At 36.2% G+C, this 15,285-nt stretch overlaps 1 protein-coding gene across 1 annotated transcript in view; it reads right to left on the bottom strand.

Annotated features, from left to right (window-relative positions):
* Nucleotides 1-15,285, bottom strand: part of zmiz1a (zinc finger, MIZ-type containing 1a) — a 209,004-nt gene that overhangs the window by 54,932 nt on the left and 138,787 nt on the right. Inside the window, exon 4 of the mRNA XM_051652211.1 lies at nt 10,036-10,156. Within this exon, the coding sequence (XP_051508171.1) occupies nt 10,036-10,104 (69 nt within the window). The 5' untranslated portion in view covers nt 10,105-10,156. The remainder of the gene's footprint in view (nt 1-10,035; nt 10,157-15,285) is intronic.

Here is a 15,285-nt window from a genome sequence, read left to right as displayed (position 1 = left end):
ACTGTTTACATTGAGCAAACTCCTCCCACAGTAAGTCCCCGAATGAAATGTGACTTATATAACTTTCTAGCTCAAATAAAGAACATAATTTTACTGAGGAATTGGGGGAAAAAAATTACTTAAGGAATTACTTTTTACTGAAGAATGTTTTAAAAAAATGCCAGCTTCAAATTTAAATGCTTTTAAAACCTCTGGAATGCTGGCCTGCTGGGCTTCAATTGCCAGTCCATTATTGTAAATGCATTTTTCCCCCCTTCTTTTTTACAAACCGAGATGAGTTAAAATTATTTTTCTGTGGTAATCGACAACATGCCACTGATGTTTGTGAAAACTTGTTTTTAACCAAGAAAATTTATTTAAACAGACAGGAGAGCTTGGGTGAAAGATGTTCAGCTATCCAAAATAACCTACAATGAGGCTATTAAAACAAGACCACTCATTTAAAAAAAAAAGTTAAAAAAAAGTTTGAGAGTATGTGAAAAAACAACAACAACCACTCCATTGAGTCTGTCCCTTTCTGAATTATATACCATATTCCACTTATACACATAGATTTAATTTATGTATGACCAATACTATTATACTATTCTCTGAGCTAAAAGAGCATATCATTTTCAGGCCATTTAGTTTGCCAAGTACTCCAAACTCCTCCTGCCCTTTGACTCAGTGCATCTGTACAGCCCTGCAAGAACCCAGCCGGTAACCCAAGGCCTCCTGGTCTGAGCGCAGCTGTGCATTCTGGGCCAGATCCATCCTCCTGACAAAGAGCCCAGTGTGCTTCAAGGCCTAATCCAGACTCTTCATTATCTTTTGTCCACTAAGATGTAACAGATCCGAACCTCTAAAAGCAATAGTCAAGCAGTCTGGCCAATAAGGCTAGCACAAGAGGGGGGCATTATGACAGAACTGAATGAGAAGAGATTTATTCTCTTCTCCTTATGATTTTTTAAATTTTTTTATTTATTTACCGAGGTTGTTTATTCTCCCCTCAGGATTACCCTGCCCCCACCCCAACCTCTCCACCAACCAGTGGCGCACAAGACATGACAAGAAATTTAAACAAACGAGCAATCTGTACACCCTCTTCAGAGGCTTTGCACATAAATGCTCTGGTGCTGTTTGGCCGCTCCTGAGGAGGAGACTGCGCACTTTGAAGAGCATTATACTCGGACAGACACCTCCTCTTCCCCGCTCGAAGCGAGGAAGCAGTATTGTCTTGCGAGGGTGGCAGAGGTCGCCATTTGAATGAGTTGCTTTGGTGTGTGTGTTGACAAAGAGCTCATCTGACAAAGAGCCAATGTCTACTGCTGCTGAACCCTGCTGAGTAAATCCTGCACAGCATACAAGATAGGTGGGCAGTGAATTCCCCCTTTTGCCGCAAAAGCTGATGGAAATTAATCTCCTTTTGAGAGAGGCAATTCTATGTTTAAAGGGACAGCTCAGCTAAAACTGAAAATTCTGTCATAATTTATCCACCCTCATGAAAGTCAGGCAGGTTTGGAACAATATAAGGGTAAGCAAATGAAGACGGGCTTGTCATTTTTGGGAGAACTATCCCTTTTAAGCAGACATTCTAATTTCTAGGTAATCAGGAGAGAGGGTTGAAAACAGGGCAGTAGGGGAGGATATGTAAAGCTTGTTGTTGTGTCAGCAAAGCTGGGTTTTTGGCAGGATTGCAACACAGGTGTTAACATAACTGAGGCCAAATATCAGCACTCCACCTTTCCACTGCATGCACACAGTATCCATGCAGGACCTCTCCACCTCAGGGCAATTCTGTGTTGTGTGGTCTATCACTCAGGCATTGAGTCATTTGCTTCTGTTGCCGGAGTAGATCTGGTCTTCTACACTGTATTTCTTACTCTCTTAAAGGGGACATACCATGGAAAGCAAGATTCTTTGTGCTCTTCTGAAATAAAGCCAGTCTATTAATGGAAATTAAGCTACAAAAAAATATCATCAAATAAACATTGTACTGAGATCAGCTTTACTCCTAAAGAAATCTATTGGTTTTGAATAAAGTTGCATCCATGCCCCTAGGTGTCAGTTTAAGTCCTAGACAATATGAAAAAAAAAAAATGACAGAGGGCACCTTTAAATTGTGATTTCCAGGCCTGGAAAAGTAATGTAAATCAAATAAAATTCTAAAAAGTCATGAAAATGTCTATAGTGAAGAAATATTTTTCTAGATATGCTTAGTTCTAAAATATTTATTCTCTATAAAACTATTTTTTTTATCCTTATCCAGCAATCACAAATGTTTGGAAGTCATGTAAATTCATCGATTGAAAAGGTAGTCGGTAACTTGGCCCAACCTAATGAAGGACAGTGTGAACTATGCTGGAACACGAAAGTTAGCCAGTCATTACAGAGGCTATTAACATATGGAAGTCTTAAAGGTGCAGTAGCAAAAACAGGCTGTATAATTCTAATTAGAGTTCGAATTTTTCTGGGCCGATAGTTGCATTTTTATCTATCGGCTATCGAAAAAAATATAATTCTGATAGATTCCGATAGTTATTTTTGGTTTCATTTCTCCGTAGCTGGCGCTGAAGGGTTCTGCAGTCTGAACTCCTTGGTTCAACAATATAATGCCACGCTCTAGAAGTTAAATAAGAAACAATCACTGACTCCACATGGAGCTTGTTGTGCAATGTGACAAGGCTATTTATAGAGATGGACTCTTCAAACAATCATCGACAGAGAAAAGCCAAGGTATGTATACAATACACGTTATTATTAATGTTGTCATGGTCCAATAAATCAGTCATTTAAGATAACCAAAATTGGCTTGATAATTAATTTGTTTATAACGAATCGCTGCACTGGAGAATTGCATTGCCGACTAGACGGAGAGGACAGCTAAATGGACATTAGCTGTTTGAATGGTTAGAACAATGTTAAGTCAAGGATGGAAGCTGCTTAGCTTTCCTCTTAATATGCTGTTTTGAATAAAAAAGTAAGGAGTTGAGGGGCGTCCAATTTGTTCCAGTCAGATTATAAACTTGAGTGCTCCAAAGAGGTTTTGTTTCTAAGTGAAGTTAATTATCAGTTGAAAATCAATAATTAATGCCAACCTTATATGACTATGCTACCTGAGTTTTTGTTTTTGCGCAGCTGTTCTCTTGCTTCAGAAGACCAAGCGCAAGCATAGCACACTGCGTGAATGCACGCACACACGAACAGTTTTTATAGTTTTACGTTTTATAGTTTTTTGACCATAAAGTTTCCCAAACTTTTCTCCATTCTGACAAAATGAACTTCTGTCCAAACTTCCTAATTTTTTGATGTAATTATGTACACAAAACTTGGTAAAACATATCCTTCTGAAATAAATGTAATATACATGAGAGGGCACATTGTTATATAATAAAATGTGTTCATGTGAGGGCACATACTGTATACTATAGACAATGCCATTCTAAAATTACCTTTAAAAAGACAAGTTGATACTATTTTTATCCCCTTTTCTCTCTCCCTTTCTTGTACATCATTTATAGATTTAATATGACAATAAAATAATATAATAAATATTGTCAGTAGTGATTAAGCACAAAAGGCAGTGTTTTATGTCACAAACACATTTGACCTGTAATATTTTCATTAATTTCAGATGGCAAAGGCTTTGAAGAAGGTACTGATGTGGGAGAAATTTATTAAAGTATGGAAAGTAATAGTTACTAAAGTTTAGCACTATTGTACATTGAGTGGAACGTTTTCATTCATATTATACATTTTAAAAACTATCGGCCGATCGATTGGCTATCGGTCTGTTCTCCCACCTTAGCTATTGGTATCACTATCGGTTGATCTCTAATTATAATGGTCAGAAATGGTGAGTAATGGTCATGTAAAATTAAATAACGGTTTTGGTGGCATTATAGGTGGACAAGGAAAAGATAAAATGTTAAAAAGTATAGAATATGTCCCCTTTAAATTTAGTTATTGAATCGCATATAAGGATGTTATATAGAAGAAAAAACTCTTCAAATAACCTCAGAACTTCACAAAGACAAAAGACAAAACAGTTTAGGATGTTGAAATCTTATGGGCAATTTCTTTCATCAGCTAATCTGTCAGAGGAAATCCCTGAGCATGAGCTCATCTCATCAGTTCTACACAGGACATGAACCATGAATAACTGCCTCCTCCAGTATCAGAATACTCTGCAAATTTGTATTCATGTTCCATGTGAATGATAATTTCTTCCTCTTGCTTAAGAAGAAATGGGAAATAAAGACTGTCTAATTAAAAGCTGTGCCATGTTTCACTTATTATTTCTAATTATTAAATGCCTCCTCATGTTCTTGACTGGGAATGGGCCAAGAGAATTGTTCTGATCATCAGGCATTCGAAGGTAAACAGTGTGAACAATAAGCTTTTTTTTTTTTTCTTTTGCAAAGCATCTGAGAATTTACCTCTGCCCCATAAATATGAAAAAAAGAAAAAGGAAATGAAGAAAGTGGAGTCTCTACTATAAGCCTGGGCGAACATACGCAATTCAGTTTGAACCAACAGTTTGACTGAAGTTGATTATGATGTCAGCCTTCTCTCAGACAAAAGAGGATCTCATTTTGTGTGAATGACAGCTATTGGCTACTGACTGCTCAGCGTGCAGGCTTTAACTGCTGGCGAGAAACCCACAATAAGAAAACAGGAATTCTGTAGGAAAGGCTCCATAAATAAAAATCAGATGGGAATGTGAGATACTGGTTGTGTAAGGACAGAAAAAATAAAAGAGGGAGAAATTACAGTGTAAGCATAAGGCCGGTTTGACACTGCATGCATAAGCTGTGCACAAGTTAAGCAGCAGCTTCACATACTGACAGTGTTTCTGCTGTGTAATAGAGCTGCGGCTCTACAGAAAATAATGTGATTTCTGGGTAAGCACGTTAAGTGTTGATTTTACATGACCACTATTAAATATTTTTTTTAAAAACTCATATTTTATAAAATTAGAAATACTAATATATATATATATATATATATATATATTATTTTTATATTAATAAATAAATTATTTGTGCAAAAACACATTTTTCTCTCTGTATATTTTTAATGTTAACACAATAACGCTGTTCAAGATGAAAAGACAATTATGGTATGCAAGTTTCATATGTTTATGGCACCATCTAGTGGTTATTTGTGAATAAAATTGGTTTCAATGTTTATATCGATCCATTTATAATGGTGGCGGACTTGTGCGAAAAGTGACTCTTATGTTGGGATAAATTACAGATTATTATAATAAAGTAAAAGTGACAGTAATGGTTATATTGTTACTGATATTTTCAAATGAGTATTTGCTGAATATAAGCAACTTGTGCTTGGTTAACATTTTTGCATATTATTTTATTGAAAAAGCCAGTTGAAATTACATGTATCAAATATGATACAACAGGCTTTTGAGGTATCTCTCAATCACCATTCCATTCCATTCATGCCCTCTATAAAAAAAATAAAATAAATATTGTTCATATTGTATTTGATGTGCTGAATTGAACTGTGATACATTTCAATCCATATTTATAGACCAAGAAGAGGAAGTTGTCATGGACAAACTCTCAAACATTTGGCATCTCTGAAAAGCCCAGGGAGTTCTCTGATAATACCCCAATATTTACCACTGTAGCATGTATGGGCTAAGAAAAAATTAAATAACAAATGTCCTACACAAAAAGGGCCTCAGGAGGATAATGACCTTTAAAGCCTAATGAATCAAATTTTATACCAAAAAAAAAAAAATATATATATTTTTTTTTTATGATTTCTTTTTATAGTTTGTCTGGTGGTACTAAAAACAGTGTAATGTCAAAAAATTTGTATTTTCTGATAATTCTTTCATATGTCAGGCTTTACAGGGTTAAGATGAAAAAAGAAAACAAAAATTATTAAAATAGGTATTTCATTTGCAATATGATTTTGTAGATTTAGATTTTTTCACTTGTTTTGACTATAAAAACTCTGCCAGTACAGTAAGACAAAATACACGTTAAAAATACATTCTCTGAAAAACCTAAATATCTTATGCAGTGTTGTTTCTAAAACAAGATAAATCAAACTGATCTTGTTTTAAGGATTTTTAGATATTTTTACAGGAAAACAATAAAAACATTATTGTAAGAATATGATTTTTGCCCTAATATTAAAGGTCTTACTAGAAAAAAAGAAATAATGATCCAATGTGAATTTTCTTGATAAAAAAACAAAAAAAACATGATCGTGCCTGGTAACGTGCATGTAAAATGGCTAGAAATAGCATTTTAGCTTAGCGTAAAGCTGACAATTTACACAAGGTTTATTTCTATTTCTTCTGCTCCAAACTTACTTCAATCTTACTTCTCTGTCTGCTCGTATGAATGTAACACATCATAAGAAAGTGTTTCACCGCTGTTCAAATGCACTTTGGATCGCATCATTTATACGTATAAATGTTTTCCATCTGAAAGGACTAAATATTAAATGAAACAAATGACAATAAAATGCAAAGTAATCTCTTCAGTAATCAAAATACTTTTTGAATGTAACTGTATTCTAATTACCAAATATTTAAATTGTAACTGTAGTGGAATACAGTTACTACTATTTTGTATTTTAAATATATAATCCTGTTACATGTATTCCGTTACTCCCCAACCCTACCAACAGGTGAGTAGTTTGCTCTATAATTTTATGTTGCTACATAAAAGCACATATTGCAAAAGACTACTATAAATAGTTTTATAGTGCATTGTCTGTATTTTCTGTTTAGCTGAGTTTAGCATGATATGCAACTATATTCAGGATCCAAAATTCTACTTGTTCTAAATCCTACTTATGCAGCACTGTGCAACTAACGTGGACAGTGTGAATGCTGTTAACATGGTCTACTTTCATGGGCAGTGTGAAACAGACCTAAGAGAAAATGTAGAAAATATGGTGTTTAACGACATTATAATTACAACATGCTGATGGCTGATGCCTTCGAGCAGGTGTTAGTCATACGATTGAACATAATATTTTACACTACTGTCATTATAACCAACTAAGTTGCGGGAAGAATAGACTTCATGACAGGTGGACAAATGACTGAGTGACAGGATGACAGCACGATAAAATGAGGGAATGGGACAGAGAGAAAAGGAAACTCTCATTCGATTGAGAGAGTATTAGCTTTTCAGACAGTGTGGCTTCAGAAAACATACTGGTGTGATAAGGTGACTTTGTTTACCTTTAGACAAGATCAGACTGTACCTGCTCAGGTAAAAAAAAAAAAAAAGCATGAGCGTGAGCCCAAGCCAGTGCCACCAAATAATACTATGAATCTCTGTGCTGCATGCAAATCTATTGTCTGTGATTTATCTGCTTAAAATCTCTGTGCTGTATGTAAGTCTACTGTCTGTGATTTTTCTGTTTAACTTGAGCTGACTAGGGCAACAGTCATGCCGGCTAAACTCACAGCTCTCACCACACTAAATGTGCCATATCAATATGATTAATGAGCAGCAATCAATTGCGCTTTGTCTTTAGGTTTAATCAGACCCAATCTGGCATGCAAAACAGAGCTAAAAATGTCATTTGTAACCAATTAAATAGACTTAAATTTCAATGGCTTCTTACATGCTGTAGATATGATTTTATTAGCACTAAGACTTGTCTAATTGAGGCAGAAACATCAAAGCCATGTGAAAAAATGTGCAGAAGTGAAAAATCCTGAACTGCCTGTAACATAGAGGCTGACATGTAAAATATTTCCATAAAGCTGTCGAGAGATGCAAAATGTCACACCTGCTCGATACACTGCAATTATAAAAGTCTAGAATCAGAAGACATAGCCTTGGGTCATCCCTACTCAAGCATGTATGTATAAGTGTGTGTAGTGAGTTTGCTAAACAACAAGCTTTCTACAGATAGGGTGAGGAGATGCTTGGAAAACAGCCGAGGATGACAACAGGATTCAGGCCCCAGCCATATTCTGCAATCTTATTAGCCTAACTAATGGAAAACAACAGGTTACCATTTAAGGCAGCAAGAGAGATGGTCAGAAATCCAGCAACAATGAACATTCACCTACAGTAACAGATAGATAGATAGATAGAGACAGACAGACAGACAGACAGACCTACAAAAAGACCCCTTAGCCTAAGTAGGGCTTGGAACAGATTTCCCAATTCGATTCCGATTCACAAGCTCTTGATTTGATTCAATATCGATTATTATGGATATAATGCAACGATGATGTCCATTTTGCTTCCACATAAATAAATTCTCTCACAGCTAATGCTGCTAATTACACAGGGGACCTTCTAACTACGTACATAAAGAAAATATTAATTGGACTAACTATATTTTATTAGCTTTCTAGCATGTTGGTCACATTTGAGCTTTTTTTTTTAAATTAACACATCCATGTATTCCACCAATGAATATGATATAACATTGCACATATATGATATTTTGTTAAATGTTTATTGTTTACATGCATAATTTGTACTTTACAAGTATTTACATTTATTTGTGGAACATGTGCTAAAAATATGTACTGTCTCTTTAAGAAAACTGGCTGTTCTGTAAAGAGTGTCTGTAAATGAGTGCATATTAAGGAGAGAGGATTCAAATAGATTTGCCTCTGTCATTCTATGCATAATTACAATTAAATGTTTATTTTTTTATGGTTTTTGATCAACAACTGACTGTAAAGAACATAAAAGGGCATTAAAAGAGACATTATTCAATTAAAAATTGATTGCGTTGATCTCATCTTTGGACACGCACCACACACACAACTTATTTCTCATTATACTACACAATCACTGGTGAGTGAAATCTGAAAGTTTACCAGCCAGTGGATAATCACAGACATTCTCAGTTGCATAGTGCAAAATTTGATGGTAAATGCAAATTAATTCATCTCATTGTAGTATAGGGTTGCGCACAGAGTTAAAGATCAATCTTGGGATTTAAGAATCGATATAATTCAAATTAAGATCTCGATGCATCGGAAAATCGGTATTTTTACCCAGTTTTAAGCCTAAGTTTTAAACTTCAGTAATGAATTCAGAGTGAACTACTTAACATACAGTATATTCAAATGCAACCTTTGTTGTATAGATCATTTCAGCCTTAGGTGTGATACCTGCTGTATTTTGTAAAGTTTATACTTTTTAAATGTATTAAATTTAAGATTAAAATTAGAAAATCTCCTAGTGATGACTGCAAGGCAGTAACCAAAATTTTAATAATCAGTCATTGAAAAACCCATACTGATTGACCACTAATCTGAAAATTAGGTAAACTAAAAACTTTTTTTTTTCTTCTTAAATCTATTAGCATAATGAACTGTGAATTGGTATTGTCTTCCTTTTTTTGGGGGATTTTCTCCCCTTTTTCTCCCCAATTTGGAATGCCCAATTCCCAATGCGCTCTAAGTCCTCATGGTGGCGTAGTGACTCGCCTCAGTCCGGGTGGCGGAGGATGAATCTCAGTTGCCTTCGTGTCTGAGACCGTGAATCCGCACATCTTATCACGTGGCTTGTTGAGCGCATTACCGTGTAGGCTTCACGCTATTCTCCACAGCATCCACGCACAACTCACCACGCGCCCCACCGAGAGCATACCACATTATTGTGACCACGAGGAGGTTACCCCATGTGGCTACCCTCCCTAGTAACTGGGCCAATATGGTTGCTTAGGAGACCTGGCTGGAGTCACTCAGCACGCCCTGGATTCGAACTCGTGACTCCAGGGGTGGGTATTGTCTTCCTTGCATATATTTAACCATATAGCCACCTTAACTCTGCACGTGTTGATTCATTTACTGTACGTATTTGATTCATGCAGAACCAAGGCCCAAAATAAAAGATGACCTAAAACATTAACACAGTTCTTTAGCTGCATTCTAAACACTGACATTTTCTTCAGGAAATGCAAATCAAATAATGTTATTGAGAACCTTTGTACTCAGTGTTTTGGTGGGAGTGGGTAAATCTTTTGCTTATAGAATGCCTTATAAATGAACAGTGCTCAAGTGTACTGGGATTGTTATCCTTTTCTCACCTGTTTGATGCACAGCAGCCTGTCATTGGTCTGCTGTATGTGCCTGTCCATCGAAGGAATCGAGTTCATCTTGACAGCTGCCTCTTTCTTTCTACCTGGAAGCCATTAAAAGATCTTCTCTCTAAAAAAAATAGACAAAGAGAGTGTGTCAGAGGCTGTAAGTAAAATGAGAGGGCACTTCAGTGTGGATCTGTAATCTCCTCACAAGCTTAACAAGGCCCTGAAAGACACTTAGCGTTCAGATGACATTTGTGTAGTAGGTGAGGAGCGTTCCCATCCATCTTTCATGATCACGGATTTGCTCTGTGAAACAAGAGGTCAGCTGTAACTAGAGTTACACTCCCGTCAGTTTCTTACAACATAAGCACAACCATGATCAGGTGGAAATTACAAAACCAACAAATAAAACAGTTTCTGATGTTGTTAGCTGTAGTTCCACTCAGTAAGGTTGAAGCAGAGAGAGCATGTACAGTATGTGTGTGTGTGTGTGTACTATATGTGTATGTGTATACATAGTTTAGTATCAAAACTGTACCCAAAAGTGAGCTACATCTGAGAAAACCTCATACTGGAGACATTCAGGGACATCCTAAATTGGAAAATCAATTTATAAATTAAGCAAATACTTCTTTTTTATTCTAAACATATTCTTTTAGGGGTAGAGTTAGTCTACAGTAATTATATTTAGCTTTATATAAAAACAAAAGAAGCCTTTGGTATGTCTAAATTTACATAGCTAAGTAAATGTGACTGTGAACAGGTTTGGCTATTCTTGTGAGGGCCAAATATTTAAATATCTCCTCTTAAATATAGTAAAATATGTCTGTATAGTAAAAACTGACTAGGGAGAACATTTTAAGTGCTCCTTACCATTTGAAAGGCTCAAAATTGTTTTGCCTCATGTTTTGCTTTAAATGTAATAAATTATAAAAAATAAAAATACAAATAAAAACTTTGGTGAGGGTTAAATTTAGGGGTAACATATAGTAAATATCATTATGTAAGTATAAAAACCATTGTGTCTGAAAGGTCCTTTCTAATATACTGTAGCTTCTCAGGTCTGCGTGTGTGTTGGGTAGAGGAGCTGTGACCAATTACACTCCAATCATCTTCCCAGTCCTCTGTAAAGCCTGAACCCAATCAGTGTTTCTATTACACGCTGTAAAAGGTATCACGCCTTACATTTAAGGCTATCTACATTCATGGCTGATTTACAGTCATGTTCACTGGCAAATAAATACAAGGCCCCATGGCCGACGCTGTAACTCAGGATGCGGACGTGCGGCAAGATTCATTGGTGGAAAACAGGAGAGTCGAGACTTCATCTCTCATCTGACCACTTTACTGTCGTCACTCTTAAAAATTCCCAGCAAAATTCCCCACCTCCCACTACCAGGCTGCTGTGGCAGACTGATAAAGCTCACTTCAAACACATCGGCTGTCTGCTTGACAGGAAGGCCGTCTCTGACTGTCAGGAGGGTTAGATAGTTCCCTGTATACAGTCCTGGTTCTACAGGGGTGCTTGAGGGTGCTAAGCACCCTCAAACAAAACTTAGAGCACCCTCAATTGCAGACCAGGGCAAACTACTGCCCGCGGGTCGATTTATCATGAAAGTTTTTTATTAGATCTTTCATTTATCTGGCTTTGGGACCTATCGCGCATCCACAAGCTTCTAATATGCTCAGGGTTGCCAGATAATATATGCAACACCCCAATCAGAGATTTATACTTGCACAAATTGGAAATATTTTGCATTATGTCATATTATGTCTTAATTTATGCAATCTGGCAACCATACATGCGAGTGCACGTGCTTTCTCTCTGCAAAAAACAAACAAACAACAACTTAGCGCTCAATAGTGCACAGAGGGGGACATGTGAGTAAAACCAAGTGAGAGAGGAATATATTTATTCTTTGTGTTATTTGTAAAATGCTGAAGTCCCTCACACCAGTATGTCAATGTTACTGTGGCAGTAATCATTTATCAGTGTCATGTCGTCTCATACATTGACGAGACTCATATCATGACCCATGAGCATGTAAACAGGTTGATAATGTTCTGAGAATGAAACAAGTAAACGGGTCCACTTTGCGGCCAACATTAAAACAAGCTTTTAGAATCTCTTTCCTGAATATTTTATTTTACTTTTAAACCAGACTCCTGATATAGAGTGTTAAATTGAATACTAAATAACCATTGCATTGAAGTATGGTAAAATAATCAATTAATAATTTTATTCAGCCTTTATTCAGTTTTACTACCACTTGATAGAAAGTATAGCAGCAAAACTTCAAGCAATCGCAGAATGGTCCCATCAGTATGCACTTCAGAATATTGTGCATTATTCACTGAGTGCATGTCTAAGCTTAAAAGATAAAACTATGCAGAACTTTTTAATCTTCTCTCTTCCATGTTCTACTGAATGGCTGATGTGGCCCCAGTACCAAAATAATTGCACACTCCTGCTCAGTTGAATATGTAAGACTAATACTGTAAATTGGCAAGCAGATTTTTTTTGAATACCAGCAAACACACAAAAAGCCTTGCATTTTGTGAATGCAAAAAATGCTGCATCAAAACTTATAAACGTGTATGATTTTTCAAACAGTATGTCCTAATCTGCAAGCACAGAATTTTGCTGTCATTTTCAGCAACAGATCATGGGGGAAAAAAACCCTGAAGCAATAAATGTTTGGTACATTAAAAAAACAAACTTTTCTTTATGTTAAGTAGCATTTAAACATGATTTAATCTATTAAACAATGTGTAATTATGATACATCACCACTTTATACAGAGCACCCCCAATATTTTCAGAAGCACCCTCAGTGATTTTGATCTGGAACCTGGCCTGCCTGTATGCTGTATGTTCAAGTAGTAAGTGCATTTTAGGAAGTTATGTCAGGACAGGTATTAAGAGTGCTTTCTTTAGCTCTGAATTTTTAAAGTTAAGTATGTAAGTCACGCATGAGGTGACATGGGACTTGTAGCTGAATATTGACAGTCTACTGAACCCACAACCTGAAAGTCTTACAAAAGCATGATATGCTCCGATTTCAACCTAAATCCCAATCACAGAATGTGCGACTAACTGTAAACATGGGTGTGTTAATCTAATGGCAACAGACATCAGGGCTATTGCAGGATTTTAGCCTTTTTAGGCTCAGCCCATTACCCAAAAATGAGATGCTGTATCTAAGAGGTCTATTTCTTGTGAAACTGCAAGAGTTGAATGACAATTATTTTTATAAATAAACATTTTATTTAATTTACATATTTAAATCAAGTAAACCTACATCTGTTTGTCTGTGCCAAACATTGCCCCAATATGTTGGCTAGGGTCCACCAACGACTAGGAAAGTAGAATTACACTTAAAGGGATAGACTAGAAAATGGAAATTTTGTCATCATTTTCTCCCCTTCATGTTCTTCCAACAACGTATGACTTTCTTTCTTCTGTGGAACACAACTGGAAATGTTAGGGAGTGTGGTAATCTCATTCACTATTCACTTTCATTGCATCTCTTTCCAAACAATGAAAGTGTATGGTGACTAGGGCTGAAACAATTAGTCGACGTTATCGACAACGTAGACAATAAAAAGTTATTGACAAAAATTTCCGTTGTCGAATAGTTGTTTGATCTCATTTAACGTAACATGAGATCAGATATGAAACTAATGATGGAGCACGAGAGCAGCACTGCAGTTCGTGGATGACTGAGGAGAGGAAGAAGACACAGCTTACAGTCCAGATGCACTCTAAACTTTCCAGACAGCTTCAGGTGATGTAGACCGCAAAGAATGAGGTAATTAAAAAATACAAAATAAGTAAATACAGAAGCACTCTCGTTGTGGAATAAGTGGAGCCGGAGATGCTGCTCCGCATACGCAAAACTTGCGTGTCGAGCGTCTTTAAAGAAACAGTCAAATAATAAGGAAGCAGGTCATATAAATAACTACAAACTCCGAAACTGGCATCTGTGCGGTCAGCACCTCTTCTATGAGTTGCGCGAAGTGTCCCGATCTAAGGGAGAGAGATTGAACCCGGCTGATGCTCACTCTGATGCAGCTAGATTATAACGTGATTGCTTGTTAACTTTAGCAGCTATACTGCAGAAGAAAACAAAATTTATCCGAGAATGTTGAATATAATATTAAAAATACAAATATTTAAAAATATCTAAAAACCCTTTTAAAAAAGATGCATTCTCCTGAGAGGCAGCATATAAGATATTTATACTTGCATTTAGAGAATAGATCTTTAAGTATATTTTGTCTTTACTGCACTCGCAGAAGTATAACCAAGTGAAAAATACACTTATATTTAAGAAACTTTCTCTTAAAGCAAGTCTAATTATCTTATATGTTGCTTCTCAAGTAATTGTATCTTGTTTTAAGGATTTTAAGACAATTTTAAATGGAGAACAAAACAAAAACACTTGATAACAATAGGATTTTTTGCAGTGAATTTTTTACTGAATTAAACTTAATAAAAAGTATTTTTCCTCTAGTTCAGTGAATGTCATTTAGATGTGTTTTTAAAAGATGATTTTGTCCTCTTTATTGTTAGCAAGCATGTTTATAACAACCTTTTAAGTCAGGGCACAAGCTGAATAGTTGGTTAAGAGCTAATGATTAATAGTTGCAATAATCGCCCGATTAGTCGAATAATCGTACTAATAGTTGTTAGATTAGTCAATTATCTAAATAATCGTTAGTTGCAGCCCTAATGGTGACTGAGGCTATCATTCTGCCTTACATCTCCTTTAGTGTTCCATGGAAATCATACAGGTTTGGAACAACATGAGGATGTAAATGATGAGTAAATTATGACAGAATTTTCATATTTGGGTGAACTATCCCTTTAATTTTTGGTAAGAGAGTGAAATAACCTCACATACCATACTGCAGACCCTGTTTTCAGAAAACGTGAAGGATGATCATATAATCAAAAATGTTTAGGGTCTAGCAATGCTTATGCCAGACACCCAGCTGGAAGGTAATAATACTAAGTTGTTGAAACACAGAGGAACTGGGCTGTGAGTTTGATCTGTGATTTTGGCTGCAGTGACAGCCACAAGCCAGCAGGTGTCACACTGTCACACAATGCAGCGCTGCCACCCCGACCATCAGCACCAACCACAAATAACTGCTGAGTGTTCCTTTAAGTCTTTACAAGCATTACAAATCCTCCGCTCCAACCCACTAACAGCGAACACTCAAACCCGCAGCTCGCCTGTCTGACCTT

This window comes from Myxocyprinus asiaticus, chromosome 23 (assembly GCF_019703515.2).
Source record: "Myxocyprinus asiaticus isolate MX2 ecotype Aquarium Trade chromosome 23, UBuf_Myxa_2, whole genome shotgun sequence".
NCBI classification, from domain to species: Eukaryota; Metazoa; Chordata; class Actinopteri; order Cypriniformes; family Catostomidae; genus Myxocyprinus; species Myxocyprinus asiaticus.
This window is presented reverse-complemented; position numbering and strand designations above follow the sequence as displayed.